Raw genomic sequence first — 19,800 nt, 5'->3', positions numbered from 1 at the left:
TAGAAAAGTGCGGTCATGTTTTCCGACCAAGTCTGAGCACTCTCCTTTATTGTGGGCATGAGTAGATGTTGCTTCTAGAAACCTGGGGGGCGTTTCATAAACGAGTTCGTCGGAGGTTTTCACCGACAAATTTGCTATCAGCCAATCAGACGCAAGGATTTCAGTAGCTTTTAACAGTTGTCGGTGTAAACCACTGACGAAAAGTTTCATGAAACACCCTCCAGGTCTGTACAAAAAAAGGGATTGACCGTTTGAGTAGGTAGCAAGATATTTTGTATGGTGGGTTAGATGAAACATCAAAGTTAGAAGCACCAGTCAGTACTGTCGGTGATAGGTGTTGTTATCGAACATGAATATTGTTCTTGGTTGTTTGCACTAATGTGCTGGGTCTTAAAACTCTGTGATGTGTAATATTCCTTTTTGATTTAATTATGTTTGTTTCCTATTCCCATTTTAGCTCTAATACGTCATGGCTGATAGTGTGATATTGCCAACCCTCATCATGACCCAAATCCAAATCCCATGCACTGACTCCATTTCGTAGAGCTCTAGCCCCCCCCCCCCCCCCCCCCCATTCCTACCCTCATCTGTCTAATCCTGAGCCCCATAAGCTCAGCTGGCCTCTCAGACAAATATCTATAGCTAGAAAAATGAGCACATACTAGTCTAGCACATGGTACAAGATCAGTTTGACATTTAACTCTATCTGGATGCTAGAATCCTTAAGTAATTGAGTTCTTGAAAGATTTGTAACTTGAATACGATGGGAAAAAGATTATTCTTATTTGACACAAAAACATATCAGACTATCTAAATCATACATATCAGATATGTATACAGTCTTGAGTCATATAATCCACTATGAAAGAGTTGCATGGGTGAATTTCTCTGTAGGCGTGGAAAAATATGTTTTGGGTCAGCGACATTGATTTTCATTTTGTTGTTGTTTTTGTTCTCTGAAAGAGGAATCATCCTTGTATCTTTTAACTTTTTTGAAGTTTTTTGTTTAAACCATATTTTGTTTCTGTCATTTCTCCATTTTCAAATCTTGTGGCACTGGAAAGTACTCATGAAAAATCCTGAACGAAATTTCAAATAGGTTTGCAAGAGCAATGAATTCATACTCTGAAATTCCTACAGCAAGAATATACACTTGTACCTGATGAGTATTTTAAGTATCAGGATTATCTGGTAATCCTTTCTTAGCAGTGAGTTACTTTGGAGTTTTTAGTTCCCCTTTTTAATGCATACAATTTTATTGACAGATTGTTAGTATAATTTAATAGATCACCTTTTCTCATTAGTGAGAGTACCGTTATTTAAATTTTCTATGACTTACTTCACTCAATCAGGAACTCTAACATTTTTATCAAATATAGGAAATTGACATGATTTGAAAGCCGAGAAATTCTTCTTAAATACATCACATTTATATGGAAAAATAAATTCTCACCCAACCTGATACTTTTTGGTGCCTTTGTGATACAAGGTCAAATATGTGTATATGAGTTTGTGTATGTGTATGAGTATGCTTGTGTACTTGCATGCTATGTGCGGTTCATATGCTTGTGTGTGCAGAGAATTTAGAGCAGTTGTCTAGATCAATAGGAAGAATGATCATTTTCGGGCCTTAGACTTCTACTGAGAAATAAGAGAGAAAATAGAAATACTTGTAATGGCAATTGCTGAATGTAGGATTACTCTCGTTGGAAGATTCTGATTGCCATAGCCGGGGTGACCATCTTGACCAATTTACCTCTGCTGATAGTACTACTCCATAGTAGCCACCTTTTTTTTCAGTCATGTCTCTTGCAGTGCCAGGAATATATCATCTGTGTGAGGCATTTCATCATGGATTCTTCAATATCAGATCAAGTGAAAAATTAGAAGATGTTAGTTTTCAGCGATGCCCACTAAGTGCTCACACTGAATCTGTTTCAGAAAATGATACCAACATTTAAACAGTGCCAACGTGTGATGGAATTCAACTGAAGTTTTCCGTGCATTTTCTTCAACCTGTCAAAGACTAGTCCTGAATGTACTTGGGCAGATGTCTACGGGAAATGCATGTTATAGCAAAATTAGCTCGTCCTCAATGGGTTAAGTTGGTATTTGTTTCTGTAATTAGGAAAGCCAGGTTGATAACAGAGATTATAACAGAGAAATTTTCTGCTCTATAACTCCTAAAGCATAGCGCAGGATGTGGCGATATTTCTTTTGGCTTTGGATGGTATGGAATTTTCATCTCCTCCTCAGCGATAAAAGCGTTCTTGGCATATTTGCTTCCTGCATTCGGTCAGCTATTCATCATGGAAAAATGATGGCAAATGCAGTCCTTTGTACTTTGCGTACCACGGAGAGTTGTCAACGGCAACTGATAATTACCCTATCTGTCTTGCTTGGGGGCTGTATCTCCTGCTCCCTGACACATTTTCATCGTCGTTCATCTGCTAATTAAAAAAGATAAAAGTTCTAAAGTTGCGGGACACTCATGCCGGGAGATGCGAATGTAAGCTGATATATCATCAACCGTCTATTCCTCTTTGGTATCTAAGACATGCACACAGTCATTAGTAAATTGCACCTCATCCATGCATGCATCGGCACACGTGAGGATGGAAATAATAGATGTTATTTTATATCGTAATTTCGTGAGAGATTACGTCATATATGAGATCCCGCTAGTGCGCGCGCCACTCAATTCGTTAGTCGCCGCCATCTTGCTAACACGCGAATTTCTGTGCTCGGAAAATTCGCCGGAATTGCACTTGAATATTCAAGTTTTCGTTCGAGTTGGATCGACGTAATAGCGAAAGTTACCTCTACGGGAGGTTTTGCCAGGTTTTTTCTGGTTTTAACGATCATTCTTCAGCTGAACAGCAACGGAATTTATGTCTTCGACCAACGTTCCAAACGTGGGCGGCGCAGCCGCACCACCGCTGCTGACAGCAGTCGCGTCCCCGGCAGCCACCGGCGGGGGTCGCGGAGACCAGCACGCACAAGAGTGCAAGCAGAAAACTGCGACAGCCAAAGGTAAAACGCCTACTAGAGCCGGCAAGGCAGGTACTAGTAATAGTACTACTACAACAAGCAGTGCTAACCCTAGCGGTAGTACCGGTGCAAACAAAACAGTGAAACCACCTGCCAAACTGGCCTCTAAAGTTTCAACTTTGGAAGATAGACTCGGCAAGCTTGAAGGCCAATTAGCTGTGGTTGTTCAATTTGTGGAGGCACAGTCGGCAAAGCAGACACCAGCCCGTGAAGGCGGTGGCAATGGAAAGAGTATCAGGACTCGTTCTGAATACTCCCCTTCAGACTCGGCAGATACTGACTGCCATTATGATGATGAATATGCGGCACCATTTCTGGGCCGAGATATGGATGAAAACTCTGTGATTATCCAACCAGGTCAAGGGGATAGTCGTGATGACAAATTTGATATTGAAGAAGGCGAAGTTCCCCCTTCTGTAGTGGAGAAAGTGCCAAACATTGCAGCCAAATTTGCTGTGGCTGAGGAAGTTGGTCCCCCCATTGACCCAGAAATTGCTAAGTCTACAGCCTACCTTCTGACCCACCAGCTCGAGCCCAAAGTGGTAGATGAAACGATCACTAAATACCCCATTCCCAGCAACTGTGAGCTGGTGGATGTGCCGAAAGTCAACCAAAGAATCTGGAATGGGCTACCTGCCTTTTCAAAGACACGAGACCTCAAATTTCAGAGACTCCAAAAGAATCTCACGAGAGGCATCAATGCCTACATACATACAGTGTCGGCACAGGATATCACTGAACAGCAACAAGATGCACTAGCACTTCTGTGCAGTGCGAATTTCGAGCTAAATTCCTTGCGTAAGGAATTCATGAAACCAGACATTGGTTATCAATTCCAGCATCTCTGCAAGCCCTCTACCCCGGTCTCCAAATTCCTTTTTGGTGACGACCTGGGAAGGCAAATGAAAGACATAAGAGATGAACAAAAAGCAACTGAGGGTGTCCTCAGGAGTGAGCATAGCAGACAATACAAAAAGCAGCGTTTCAGCCCATATGACTATGGCAGGAGTGCATATGGCAAGGGCAGGAGCAAGATTACATCAGGAAGCTCAAATTTGCCCCAACAGTACCGCGACGCGGGCTGGACTACTTCTCGTGCAAGTACAAGTGATGTCACTAGGCCTACAGGTGCAAAAGGACCGTGGACTGGAGCTACCAGCCATGCTTTTTTAGGCCAGCGCCCCGAGGGGAGGGGGAAGCCGTCGGCTCCCCACACCTTCACACATCCCAGCCAGCACCAACCGCACTGCGGCAGCAAGCAGGGCTCAGGGATGAAGAGAGCACGATAACCTCCAGTTCAACTGACGAGGTAAACATGACATCTGATTCTAGTGATTATGCAAAGCTATGTCATAATAATGTAGAACCTATGGTAGGAGGTCGACTGAAGCAATTCCTCCCAAAGTGGCGCAAAATTACTTCAGACCCACATGTGCTAAATGCTGTAAGTGGCTACAGGCTTGAATTCAGTAAAGAGATGGGTGCACCATCTAGAACTAAACCCCCTTACCTTTTTCGGTGTAATAAAGCCGAAGAGGCTGATATTGATCTTGAAATTTCTAAACTCCATGACAAGGGAGTAATCGAACCGTGCCAGATGGAAACTGGAGAATTCGTGTCTAATATTTTTACACGGCCTAAAAAAGACGGGGGTACACGCGTTATCCTAGACCTGTCTGATCTCAACAAATATCTCCAGTACCAGCATTTTAAGATGGAAAATATCCATACTGCTATTGAACTCATTTCAGAAAATAGCTTCTTAGCTTCAGTCGACCTTCGGGACGCGTACTATACAGTACCTGTGCACCCAACACACAGGAAGTTCTTAAAGTTCTCCTGGAAAAATCAACTTTGGCAATTCAAAGTACTGCCTAATGGCCTGAGCACGGCGCCAAGGTTATTCACTAAACTACTGAAACCTGTAATTACATTACTGAGAGAGCAAGGGCATGTAGTAATTGGATACCTTGACGATGTACTCATTATTGGAGAAAGTGAGAATCAAACATTGCAAACGGTTTTTGAAACCACTAGCATCCTTGCACAACTTGGGTTCTTGGTACACCCAGAAAAATCAGTACTATGCCCCACTCAAGAAATACAATTTCTTGGTTTCATTCTCAATACTCAGGCCATGACAATTCGACTGCCTGATAACAAATCAGAGGAAATACAGTCCTTGTGCAATGAACTTATGCAAATGGCAAACCCCAGTATCAGGCAGGTGGCTAGAATTATCGGGAAAATGGTAGCATCATTTCCCGCAGTCCAGTATGGACAGCTCTATTACAGGGCTTTAGAAAGGGACAAAATCAAAGCACTCAAAATGAATAAGGGGCATTTTGACAGAAAAATGAGCCTATCTTTGGAAGCAAAACAAGAGCTGCAATGGTGGACAGACAATGTGCAGTCTACTTTCTCACCCTTACGACACACTACCCTAAACCTATGCTCGAATTGTGCACGGATGCCAGTGGCAAAGGCTGGGGGGCATCTGATCATACCACCCATACAGGGGGTAGATGGAATGAAGACGAGCTGCAAAAAGCCAGGGAGAATAAGATTAATTATCTGGAGACCCTGGCTGCTGGCATGGGACTCAAGTCCTTCTGTTCTAATTCACAAAACATTCATGTTTTGTTACGGCTAGATAACAGTACTGCTGTTGCGTACATTAACAACATGGGAGGCATTAAATCCCTTGACTGTGATCGGGCAGCCCGAGAGATTTGGCAGTGGTGCGAAACTCGTAAAATTTGGGTCACTGCAGCACACTTGCCAGGAAAGCTGAATGTGGAGGCAGACCGCATGTCTAGAATTTTCAATGACCGCACAGAATGGATGCTTGACCGCACAGTTTTCCAAGAAATAACTTCACGTTTTGGGACACCAGAAATAGACCTATTTGCCTCCAGACTTAACAAGCAGGTAGAGAACTATGTCACATGGTTGCCCGACCCACATGCCAAGGCTGTTGATGCCTTTACTCTCGATTGGGGAAAGTGGTACTTTTACGCATTTCCTCCTTTCTGCTTAGTTGCTAAGTGCATTCAAAAAATCAAATCTGATAATGCAACTGGGATACTAGTAGTCCCAAAATGGCCAAGCCAGCCATGGTTTCCTCTCCTAAACAGGATGATGAATGAGGAACCACTTGTTATTCATAGGAGTGAATCCTTACTAACATTGCCAGTTTCTAACACTCCTCACCCACTAAACACTCAGATTGATCTTCTTGCTTGCAGGTTCTGTGCAAGCCCTTCAGAGATGCGGGATTGAATGCACGTATAACTGCTGTAATGGCCTCCTCTTGGAGAAAAGGGACTAAAAAACAGTATGCAGTGTACATAAACAAATGGAAAGCATTTTGTGACAAAAAATGCAGCAACTACTTGTACTCGGATGTTCAAGCTATCCTGGAATTCCTGAGTGACATTTTCTTCGATAAAGGGGCAGGTTACAGTGTCATAAACTTAGCACGGAGTGCTCTATCTTCATTTGTGATTCTTCGAGATACTATGTTTACAGTTGGAAACCATCCCTTTATCCAGAGGTTTATGAAGGGAGTCTTTCAGCTACGCCCACCCAAGCCTAGATACATGGAAATGTGGGACGTTAACCTTGTTTTCAATTTTCTTCGTTCTTGGTCCCCAGCGCACATTTTGGACCTGAAAAAATTGACGCTTAAATTGTGTGTGATTATTGCATTAATCTCAGCACAAAGGATTCAATCATTACACTATCTAAGCTTGGATGGTATGGTGTTAAGAGATAATGCAGTCACCTTTCACCTTCATGATCTCCTAAAACAGAGCAAGCCTGGAAATTACTCACACAGTGTCAAGCTCCAGGCATACCCGCCAGACAGGAGACTTTGTGTAGTCAGGTACTTGCAGGAATACATCAGCAGGACCCGCAGAATCAGAGGTAGTGAACGGTACCTTCTTGTTAGCTACAAGAAACCGTATCACAGGGTATCATCTCAAACAATCGCTCGCTGGATTAAGGAGGTTTTGGAGGCTGCGGGTATTGATACAGAGATCTACAAGGCGCACTCTACTCGGGCAGCGTCTACCTCCGCAGCCAATAAGGGAAATTTCCCAGTATCTAAAATACTTGCGCAAGCCGGTTGGACCAACGAAAGAACCTTTCGCAAGTACTACAACAAGCCCTGTCCTGCTGAGAAAACCTTTGTAGAAACAATTATCAAAAAATAGACTGTGAAGCCCTAAGATTTGGGCAGACATGTCTTGAACTGCCTGAACTTGTGAACTCTTGGAGACACAATATCTCTGCAGCATTCAACCTGAATGAGATTTGCAATGGAACCTCTTGTAAGGTATGCTTCCTACCCCTTTTCGGGGGGGTTGCCTCGAGAATGTAACCACTGGCTTTGAAATCTCATATATGACGTAATCTCTCACGAAATTACGATATAAAATGGAAGATTAAACGAGAACTTACCGTTTGAAGTTTAATATTAATTTTATGAGTAATTGGAGGGTGAGATTACGTCCCACCTCACCCTCCCCCAAATTTCAAACGGTAACTTAATCTCTCGTTATCTTCCTACATCAGTGGTCACATTCTTGCTTCTAATATTGAGTGGCGCGCGCACTAGCGGGATCTCATATATGACGTAATCTCACCCTCCAATTACTCATAAAATTAATATTAAACTTCAAACGGTAAGTTCTCGTTTAATCTTCCATTTCATTGGATTCCGCCTCATTTTCTTCAATGAGTGAGCGTGCAGCTGTATTGCAATTGATGATGATTAGGGTCAGCACTTATAAAAAATGAAGGTGAAGGTAATGGAAATCATGATGACATTGTATTGTGATGAGGATGATGATTGTCTACTTATCATGGCTGTCTGGATGCTGTTAAAAAATACCCCTTAAAAAAATAAACAACATGATACACCAAATCCAATACTGAAGTATATTCTTCACTATGTTTGTATTACATTTTCATTAAAATATATTTTCTTTTTTCCAAAGAATGCATACTAAAATTTTATTTCTTGTCTCTCTCTCTGTGTAACCTATCTCCTGTCTTTCTGTTTATCTCTCTCTTATTCATTTCATCTGATACTTTTCCCCTCTTTGAACTCTCTGTCCTTCTTCTCTGTATTCTTTCCCTTTTCTTCCTTCTCTTTCTGCTCTCTCAATCATCTTTTTTCCTTCTGTCTCTCTGTCTTTCTTCCTATGTGTTTGCTCTTGTCTTTCTCTCTCTGTATTTGATCACTCGTACAGGGTTCTAAGAGACCTAGAGGCTGGGACTGAAGACAATCGCCCACTTTACTTAGAGGAGGAAAAGCAACAATTTGCCAGAGCACGGTAAGCATATTTTACACCCAGTATAAGAAGAAAAACAACTATTACTTGTTACATGCCCAAAGAAATACCCTTTTTAAAAGATGCCATGTATTTCTTCGTAGTTGTTGGAGCAAGGTACTGATATTTTACAAATCTGTCAAATTTGTCTTTACTAGAAAGCAAAAGAATTAAAGCTGCAAACTCTTATCTAATATCTTTGTTTGTACTTATTTTCAATTGTGATTAATTTTCCACAAACTGGATAATCTGATTTATTCTGACAAATTTTCTGATGCTTTTGTTGTATAAAGTACTTAATATTGGTAGAAAGTTTCACTACCATGTAACACATTTTTTCCATGACAAGCGAGATTGTGTGTGTTTAATTTTTATTTCAAAGATCTGCGTACTGACAATTTAAAAGTGAGATTAATTTTATCAGAACATTTTCTTTGTTCCTGCATGTGGTGGAAAGTAACTTGCTTTTACCAAACTAGAACTTCTAACCTTAAAGTACCATAAGAGCCCTTTTAAAAGGCAGAAATGCCACTTTTTATTATTAGCTCATGACAGGGAAAGAGAGTATCATGTATCTATGGAACTTTCTTGTTAATTACTGGCAACCATGGAGTTATGCCCAGGAGAAATACTCTACTTTGTTAACTAATTCTCTATTAATTTTGATTCTGCACCAAAGTTCATGTAGTCATCTTAGTCAAGTTAGTCAGCCAAACAGGACGGCCCGCTACAGGTATAAACTCTTTTCTTCCTCGCAGGGAAAGTGTGAAGCAACATATATTCAGTTTGCTTAAATCATTGTAGTTAGTTTTTCCCCATCTTTCATGGTTTTTTTTTTTCTGATAGATACCCAACATTAGTCATGTTTACTCAATTAACACTTCAAACATTTTGGTCACTTTCATGAACCATTTTGGGTTGACTGCTCCATCAGCACAAAGCCATATATCTTTTTCTCTTTTGCATTTGTCTGTTTTGGCAGTACTAGTAGTATATCACTACCACATTGAGCAGTATGACCCATTGTTACCAAAGTTTCAATTTATCCAGTGCCTGGATACGGTTGCCATGACAATGGCTGGTCATTCATCATCTCACAGACATTTTGCTAAACATACTTCATTAGACCCCCCCCCCCCCCCCCCCCCCCCCCATGATGCATCAAACATCACTGTTGTCCCAAGCCATACACCTGCTATAGAATCAATCATAATAATCCTTCTACAGTAATGTCTGCTGATAGTTTCGTTGTCACCTGTTTATTGGACGGGTCCTTTGCAATTTAAAGGGAAAATCCACCCTGAAAATTAGTTTGTGCAAATGGAAGCAGAAAAATTAGAGGAACAGAACAGTGAAAGTTTGAGCAAAATCTTATGAAAAATGAGAAATTTATGACCTTTTTGAAGTTGACATCAGTCAAACAAAAATTGGCAATCTGTGATGTCACACACGAACTCACTCCCATTTGCTCTGTACTTAAAAAGAAAAGACTTTTGTTTTTCTCCAAGTAAATTTCTAATCATACGTGCACTCTAATACAATCATTATAAATATTTTTCTATACGACCATTGCATGCAAATACTATATTCCAACATAAAAAAGAGATGTTTTACTGTTAGTCATTTCTTTGTTCCTGTTCACACAAGCTAATTTTCAGGGTGCACTACATGGCAGAGCTTTACTATTGCATACATTGTACACCTTTTCCTAATCTTTTTGATGTTTAGATTAAGGCAATATGAAAAACAAGCAACCTGATTATAAGTGAACAGTAAACAGTAGCAAATAATGGTAAACTGTGACTATTTACGACATCTGATAAAATTGATTTTCCCAGTCATTGTTCACATTTGCTTTTTTTTGTTTGTTCAAAAAAGGTAATACCTTCTCAGGAGAAATGGCACAACAAGTCACCTTGGCATTATGGCCAAGGCCATATATCGTTTGAGACTCAGCAACTACCAGCTTACCAAAACAAAACATCAATATTTGCTAATGGCAGTCCACTTTCATTCAGCTTAGAAGAGATGGCCTTTTTTTTTCTTTATCTACCATAGAGAATTAGCAAAACTGATGGATTAGAGGTAGAAGGACATTGACTCAAAAGTAAGGTTATGACCCTTCTGGTTACAAACCAACAATACATTTATTCGTTTGATTTCCTCAATCCCCCCCCCCCCCCCCCCCCCCTGCCTTCCCCAAACACATCACTTTATAAATTTGTTCCTGGGGTATTCACTGGTCCAATCATCATAATTGAAGTAGAGGACGATAATCAGATACATGCATATATTGCCACACAGAATGAAGCAACCCTTTTTCCAACCTTGGTGCTGCCAGGGCTATAGGTGTTTCATTGATTAGATAAAAGGGACACCAGTCTTTACAACAATACCAGCGAAAGCTGCCACAAAGGCAAAATATTGCATGTAGAGAAGAACAAAATGCTTTATTTCTTTCTTTTTTTCCTACAAAGTATATCTAATACAGTTTAGTTTCCATGACCCTAACCCTCATATTATATGCTAGTTATCCTAAGTTGACGAAGGGCTTTTTTGTTTTTATGTTTTTATCGATTTTCATGAGTCATGCAAACAACATGACAATTAAATATGAAACTAAAACTTACAATACAATTAAGTTGAAGATGGACTTTCTAGAGCATCTTAAAAAGCAAAATCCTTTGTGAACAATAAGATAAGCTCACAACTTCAGCAGTGACTTTCAAGTGATGGAATATACAGCGTGGAGAAATGATTTTTTTTTACATTTTTATTGTGTGACTGTGAGTAGATTAGTTGTGTTGTAATGAGGGCATCTCACACAAAGTTGCACTCAAATGAGTTCCTGCCAAAAGCTTTGTAAGGTTAAAGTATTTTCCATTCATTTCTTAACAATGAAATTATCATTATCCATACAACTAAGAGTGTAACTTAATTTTTTTCTGACAATTTTTCAAAATACTTCATAAATTTTGGTATTCACGGAGATTAATCCCTGAGTCTTTGCTTATTGTTACATGTGGTTGATATACTGAATACTTTCCATACTTATACCCAATGTTAAGCTTTTTATAAAAGGGATGAAAGTGAATGAGACAGAAGTGAAGTACAAAGTTTAAACATAATTCTGTGAATGTTCTAAATGACACTTTAAATAACACTTTTTTTTAAAGTTTCCTATCTTCCAATCAGGAGCAGTTTCCCTAGTGTAAAGCACAAGTGTTAGTGGCTGCTGTCAAAATGATATTTACCTTGCATATTAACTTGTAGAACCTTTATTGGATGATATATATATCACTCTGCCATTAGGCTATTAATGAAATTGATGGAAGATTGATGGGACTAAACATGAAGGCTGTATATATGTGCACCAGTTCTGATGCAGTGAATGTTGATGAACATTACAGCCACTTCAATACACCGTGTTCATTGATTTGTTATCCCAGAACCCAAGCAGAGACTTCTGATGCCAATACATACTGTAAAGGGAGAAATATCTGAGATGTGTAATTTTATAAAGTGTTCATCTAACGTACAGAGAAGTCTTTGTATAGTAATCCATAGCCCCAGTATTCCGCTTAACCCATTGGGTATATATACTCACATGATATTAATGATTGCCAAGAGAAGGTAATCTCCTCACTCATGCTGCTAAATGTGATATTTGATAACTATTAATTTCTACAAAGAATTTCATCGTTCAAATTCCAGTCATCTTTGTTTTTTATTTAATTATTTTCATTAACTGTTTATTTCATTCCTAAACACTGAAAATATATCAGTGGCTATTAATAACTTTAAAAAATACTTTTCCATGCTTATAATGGAATTTGAATGAATGGTCGTATTGTGAATCAAAATCAAAATCATGGTTGTGGCTATGTGTATCTAATCAGCGCATTTAAAATCCAAGTAAAGTCTTGGTAAGCTAATTGTGTATAGAGAAAGAAAATCACAGTCTTTTTCCAGGTCATTGTTTAATGAACGTTACTCTATCATCTATCATGTGCACTAGAAGAAGTCAGGGAGGATCATACTTATTTCATTAAAAATATCAACAAGATTTAAGTTGTAAAGAAATTATTTCAGGGACTTGATGATAACATTGTTTTTGTGCATCCTGTGTGATGAATAGGTTTAGTGGTTCTCCAACCCATAGAGATCTCTGTCCATAAAGTAATAAGCATTGTTAGATAAAATGTCTAGTATATAGTATGGTCATGGCTTTGTATGTCTTTTTCCATTTAAGCCAGGTTGGGGTTGTTTATTGAGTAATGTGTGAAACTCACTCACTGTGAACTGATTTGAGTAGCATTTCATACTGTTGACTATGTAAATCAATATTTGAAATTTGATTTTTTTAAATACTCTTCTGGATAAAATTCAAATTAGCATGACTATCTAACTATTTAATGAAGCAAACCTTTGACTTTCACATTGACTTGTGTTGATAATGTTCAATGGTCCTTTCTTCTTTCCAGTTCTGAGGAATTTCAGCTAACCCTACTCATTTGTATGATTTTTTTCCTTCTCTTTCTCATCCTCTCCCTTCACAACTCCGTCCATGTTTGTTGCTGTTTTGTGTGTCTTCGTCTCAATACGTCTCAATGTCTGTGTTTGTCTCATGGAATGGCGATGCCAACATGTGCAGGTCAAGGTAGGAAATGAACCGGTTTCATGCTAAATGTTGTTCACGTCGCGCTTGTGCATGAAAACTGGTAAAGCATAGCTGCCTGCAGTAGTGCTACTACCATCTTTTTTTTTAAAAGAAGTGGCATGTTTTGTGTATTCTTGTATTTTCGTTGCCATAGTGATTTTGCATTTCAGTTTTTTTGTCACCATTATGTGTAACGAAGTAAAGCATGATATCCTTGCATGAGAAGCAAAAGGAGGTTAATGAGGAGAGAGTCTGCGGAGTTGAGGCTCTTCCCAGTTCCTTGACAAACAGAATGTCTGTCACACTTGGAATGGGTCAAGGTAAAATAATGGTTTCCCACGACTGTCGGGGTAGAATCTGAAGCTTCTTCCATTACGTTCAGCGAACGTGCCGTACAAACGTCTTTAGTTTGGGTGAATGGATTTTAAATCCTGCTTCTTATTCTTTTTTTTTTCTTTGTAGTGCAACAGTTGTCTTCCAGGAGAAGGGAATATACAGAAGGAAAATTTGATTTATTGAAAAAAAGGAGGGTAAAAGTTTTGTCATTGCAAAAAAGAGCATGCTGTTATGCTGTAAAAAGAAAAAAAAATAGCATTAAAGCTTGCATTACTCTCCCCCACAAATAAAAAAAGAGGAAGAAAATACCAGAGATTTACTTTCTTTGACTTCTCACAGCTCCTGATATCAATGAATGCAAGTTCTGTCCTGCAAAAAAATTGATCCTGTCAGAAACATTCATCTGTGTGTCCATTCCATTGTATACATGCGCTGTTTCATTTGTGGCAAGTTGCGGAGGGTTTGTGTAAGGGCGGTGTTGTCTGTGTTGCATTGTTGCTGCGGCCTTTGTGGTGGCAGTCCGGTCATGCTCGTCATCCCACACTAACCCACTCAGTGCCACGACTTTAAGAAGTCCATGGATGTCTAATGCGGGATGATCACCAGCGGGAATGGCAGAGTTAATCATTGGTTGTGGCTTGCAATTCTCTGTTTGTCTCCATTGGACTTTAGCAGGTGTTTCCAGTTCAGTGTATACACACATACATATCTTCCTCTATGCTATGCAGTGGTTATATATAAGCGAGGGAATTCAGGGAACACTTCTGCTTCTTAATGGTGATGCTTAGAACACATGTTTAGAATATGAAATGACAGGAATAAAAAATAGATATTAATTATGTAATTTGATGATAATGATGATGATATAGTAATAAAAATGATGATAAGAATAGAAGTAATGCTGTCATAATAATGCTACTGCTGCTGCTGATAATGATGATAATAACTATAATGATAATATTAATGATGATGATAGTAATGATAATAATACTAATAATGTTAATAATAATAGTAATAATAATAGTAGTAGTAATAATGATAATAATAATAATTATAATAAAAATAATGATAATTAATAATAATAATAGTAATGATACTAAATCATATTAGAATAATCAATACAATGATAATGATAACATCATTGACTTTGTTGATGATATGAAATGCGTTTTCAAAGTGTTAATTTAAAGTTTCTGACACAAAATAATGATGTATATTCAGAAAGTTGCAATGTTTGCATTAGATTGGCAATCACGTGCCTGCAATGTGTATGACAGTTTTTCTTGACTGATTCAATGTCCCTGTTACAACTTTATTTTCTCCGTGATACAAATTAAATGGAATCTAGGGGCATAAATGTCACATGCAACCACACATGGAAAAAGCATGTGCATGCAGTCACTTGTGACCGCTTTTTTACTGCTTCGTAAGAGAATTCTTCTTTTCGAGGCTCAGTGACGAGGGTGGAGGGGCTTTTCCATCTTCAAGGCACGATATGTTACAATATCAGCACAATGCATATCATCAAATGAAGATGTGAAATTTGATGTACCCTAAAATTAACTCAGAATATCTAGCAGTAGCAAACAACATCTAAAATTTCTTAAATAGAGCAAGTTCATATAAAGTAGGGGAATAAATTCTACCTTCTCCCACAACAGCAAACAACAACAACGACGACGACAACAACAACAAAAAGTTTTGGGGAAAATGCAGAAGGGATGGCGCTTTTAGCTAGAAGCAGAGAGATTACAATAGGGAAAGTGCATTCTGACATCAACATTTCATTTCCATCCGGTCGTCAGTAATCCCATGATGTCAAAGGCCTTAATAGCTAATTGGTGTGGCTGTCGTAGTACTGCTGTCACAAACACTCAACGCCCCCATGTCATCCGGGAATATTGCACAATAATCCATCTGTACATTTTGTTGCGTCAAATGCTTGTCATGACTTAAAACCATAGCTCAAATGCCCATCACTTTCCAAGCGTGTGTAGGAAGTGATGCAGAATTGGTGTTATCGATGGTGAATGCTCATTCATATTTTGCTGTACCTGGGATATTATATGTTTGGCGTTAAAGTACTTTTCATTTGTTTTCATGTGTTTTCCCACAGTAGCATACCTTCCATGTAGGACTTATCATATGATCATTTCAGTGTGTTTGTTTTTCTGGAGGAGGCAGAATGATAAAAAAAATATCATACAGTCATGGAAGTCAGGGGAACTAACTCTATACATCCTATGCATATTTTGCGAAGAATCATTGTCGAATGTGTATGTTTGTTTATATGTATTTGCTTTATGTAATACGGGTAATACGGCTTGTGTACGTCATTTTTATGCTACTTGTGATTTTAATTTTAATATGTAGAGTATGATATGTTCTGTCAAATAGTCTTCTATGGAATTCAAATAAGTTAGTATTGTGTGTGTTGTAAAGTCTTTGTTACAGGAAAAGAGTGATTTTGTTGAGACTGTGAAGCAAATGAAAAAAATGGCAACCCCCCCCCCCCAAAAAAAAAAAAAAAAACCCAACAAAACAAAACAAAACAAAACAAAAAAACAAAGAGAGACCAAAGGAACCCAGTGAGAAAGCACAAGAAATATTGAGAAATACAAGCCAAACTTAGCAAGACAGAATTGAAATAAAGTGATGAAAGAGAGGGAAGGAGACAGACAGACAGACAGACAGACAGACAGACAGACAGACATACAGAACTGGATGATGAAGTAAAATGTCACATTATGAATATGCTCAGGCACAATAGAGTCCTGGTCGTAGACAAACTACTATACAGGTAGATGAAAAGATTAATTGGCAAATGAGGCAATGAAGTGGAAGTGCAAATATTGGGTTGAGTACACCCAAAGGAAAAACAGTTGGGAACCAACGTGTAATAATTGGGAGTCTTACCTCCTTCCCACTCTGAAACAAATTGGGGGTAAACAGTTCAAAGCTATCAGATCTGTCATCTGCCAGCCGTGATTGCTTTCATTTCAGCTTTGCTCTATCAAAGGACTCAACAAATGCACACGGAGATCACGAGAAAAATATATAGGGAGAGACAGACAGACAGGCAGACAGACAGACAGGCCGACAGGCAGACACACCGAAAGGCAGACACACATACATAAAACAAGAGGCTTTTTACCAAATTGTCTCTGGTGAGATGACATTTTTGGGGAGGGGGGGGGGGGAATTCTAGCCCAAAGTTCCACCTTTTGTTAGATGTCCATGGTTACCTTCAGCGGAGAGATCTTCCGCCCTGTCAGCGTTGGCAGACTTACCACAAAGATCTGCCTTAACCCCCTTGGGACCAACGTCTCAACATGTCATCCACATTATGTATGAATGGGTCACTAGTGATAATGACAGGGTTAATCCATGTGAAGACAAAAATGGAAAATAATTAAGCAGTGACATTACATCCTCTCCCAACATGTAATTTAAGCTAATGATTTTTACATTGACCACAAAAGTGTTCCTGTGATTTCTGATTTCCGGTAATTCTATGGAAGAATGGAAATGGTTCTTCAAATCCCTTCTTTTGTTACAGCTGTACTTGTTTCTATTTTCTAGACCCCTATTTTTGCATTTTTTTTTCTCGCAACAAAAGTCAATGGATGATTGCGCTGTAATGTTTTTTATTTAGCTGTCACTTCCTGTTACATTGTAATGACAGTTGCAGGATGATTACTGATGAATATATTAGGAAGACGAGATTATCTTATCTCGGCATTTATTTTAGATTTGAATGGACCTGTGAAGTCTATGAAGATTATGATTATTAGATGAACATTAGCCTTGTCGTGAGCCAGAAGAAGCACGAGGGAGGTTGAGAGAGAAAAGGGGCAGAGACAGTGTCGTTACATTAGCATTGAATTATCTTGATTAATGTATATATGCTTGCCTGGGATACGTTTTAGCACAGTTTTCACTGTTTGCCATTTACAATATATCAAGGGCAAGCTAGCTGCCAGACCAAACGTAAACACCTTAATTGAATCCAAAATTGGATCTCACCCGATTGTCGTCTTAATCCCACTGCCAATTTTGCGTCGGAGTTTAACTGACAGGGGAAAAATTAGATGGGACAGACTGGAAGTAGATCCGTGATTGTGATGTAAACAGGAAAGAACTTTAAACAGAAGGTGAAGAGATGTATTTATGTATATGTAAATGTCTCTTGTGAAGGTGAAACAATGTTTCAAACAGAAGTATGGAGAACAAGAGAGGTAGAGAGAGAGCTGGTATAAAGAGATGAATAGAACAGAGAGAAAAGGTCTTCATTTGAGTTTAAAAAAAAAAGAAATATGTGTCTGTAGACATTAGTTAGGGCCTAATGAGATATCAAATCTACGTTGGAGTTGTTCATCCTCTTCCTATCCCCACCCTCGTCAATCTTTTAGCCGCCCAAGTCCTTTCCTAACATATAGACCTAATTAACACTTCATGCCATCTGCCAGCCTCATCTTGCTGTGAGAACTAATCAGAGAGTTTGCATGCTATTTACATCTAGGTGTCTTCCGCTCTGTTAACATTGGAACATGCAAAATGCCTTGTTTTTTCTCTATCTCTCTCTCTGCAAAACTTTGATTGTTGTCATGTGCCTTTTTTTATCACACTGTAATGTAACGAGGACATCATTTTTGCTTTATCCGTCAGACCCAGGAAGTGCATTACTGTGATTATGTGCTGTTTCTTATTTGATATTATATGCATGCATATTGGTTTTCACTGTTAGTGTGCTATATAAGGTAGAGCTAATGTATTCTTTTCTTTGAATGCTTTCTTGTTCATATAGACCTGTGTGCTTTGGTTGCAGGATTTTCAAAAAGTCTCTTAATTGCTCCTTCTATGACTGATTTAGAACTCGGCATCACATTTTTTTGGGATCTGTGTTCCTGTATCTCTCACAAATTGGCAATCTTTAGTGATTTTCTTTCAGATTTTTGTTGCCAATCTAAACGAATGCAACCAGTTCCATTGAGTCTCTCTCCAACATCAGATATTCAGTGAAATTCAGGAGTGTCAGTTTAATGATGGCAAAATGGTAATGTCTGCAAGAAAATTCTCCTGGAACTCAATGGCTAATACTGTTTCTTCCTGAAGGGTTTTTCTTTTGTTTCTTTGTTTGAAAATCAAATGGGATTGGATTTTTTCATGCTATAATTGGTGAGAGATATGTTATTTCCATTTTAAAACCCTGGCACAAATATCTTCACAGAAGTAAAATTTTGGGGGTGAACTGTGGAGCTTGGAGACATTGCTTTTTCCTCTTTATGATGCATTTTGTAGTTCTGCACCCCCAGAGAATGATGGGCGCAGTGTCCTTTTACACTGCATCCATCACACTCCATCATAACGTCATTAAAACATTCCATCCAAATCAATATGCATCCATGGTGACCTATGAAATATAGCTTGTATTCATGACATCCTGAGGAATTTACTTTATCTGCCCCCCCCCCCCCCAACAATGTTTGGTTTATTGAGAGTACCTCATCAGCCTGTAATTGAATAGCGAATATTCTTTCCCATCCATTCATCTTTCCATCATTTTGTTGGCTCATCATTTAATGCATCACTCATATCCATTCCATAGCCAAAGTCTTCTCCACCCGCCCCACTTTTCCCCTCCCCAAAGGAAAAAAAAGAAGAAGAAGAAGAAATAAGATATGGTTTCAAACTCTGTTCCTGTTATTTTCATTATCTCATGATCATCCACTGCCATTAATCCATCTTCATTCCGTTTCCTTCCAATTGGACTGGTCTTGGGGTTTGCATGCTTGTCAATCATTTGTCACCCATCTCTTCTTTTGTTGTGTGCCCCTCCTACCCCCCCTTTTTTTTTCCACCACGCCTTGCATCCATGCACCCCTCCTGCATGCACCTCGCCCACACCTGCATGTTTCTGTCACACCTCAGCATGATGAACAGTATTCCACCAGGCACTGATATCATCAGGTGAGTGATTGGATGGAAAAAACAACAACAACAGCATTAAACAAACAATAGAGGAAAAGGGAGAGAGAGTGAGAGAGGTAGATGTAGAGAGGGAAAGAGAAAGATAGACTGGGTGATGAACACTTACATGTATAATTTACTTGGAAAAATAAAGAGTTTGAGTGAGCAAAGATATATGTGTGAAAGAGAGAGAGTGGCATGCTGGCAGTTTATTCTTGAAGCCAGTAAGTGCTTCAAATGAAGTAAAGGGGGGTGGAGGGTGGGAAGAGGCATCTGTGCATCTGATTTCATGAGACCATAGTTTGTGATTTGATCACACAATGCTAATATTGTGACTTAAATGAATGATTACAAGAATGATTAGAAGAATGATTATATATTGATATGTTTTGAATATTATATATCATAGATAATTTCAATATTATGCCATGATGACAGCAT

General features: G+C 38.9%; 1 protein-coding gene across 1 annotated transcript in view; it reads left to right on the top strand.

The window, feature by feature from the left end:
* Positions 1-19,800, top strand: part of LOC139721239 (sodium/calcium exchanger 3-like) — a gene marked incomplete at its 5' end in the record, with an annotated part of 88,634 nt that overhangs the window by 40,848 nt on the left and 27,986 nt on the right. Inside the window, one exon of the mRNA XM_071632561.1 lies at positions 8,313-8,396. Coding sequence (XP_071488662.1) covers positions 8,313-8,396 — 84 coding nt within the window. The remainder of the gene's footprint in view (positions 1-8,312; positions 8,397-19,800) is intronic.

Source organism: Diadema antillarum, unplaced genomic scaffold (genome assembly GCF_040938485.1).
Source record: "Diadema antillarum isolate AM-2024a unplaced genomic scaffold, OU_Dant_1.0 scf00000140, whole genome shotgun sequence".
Taxonomy (NCBI): Eukaryota; Metazoa; Echinodermata; class Echinoidea; order Diadematoida; family Diadematidae; genus Diadema; species Diadema antillarum.
Note: the sequence above shows the minus strand (reverse complement) of the source record. Positions and strands in the feature narration are given on the sequence as shown.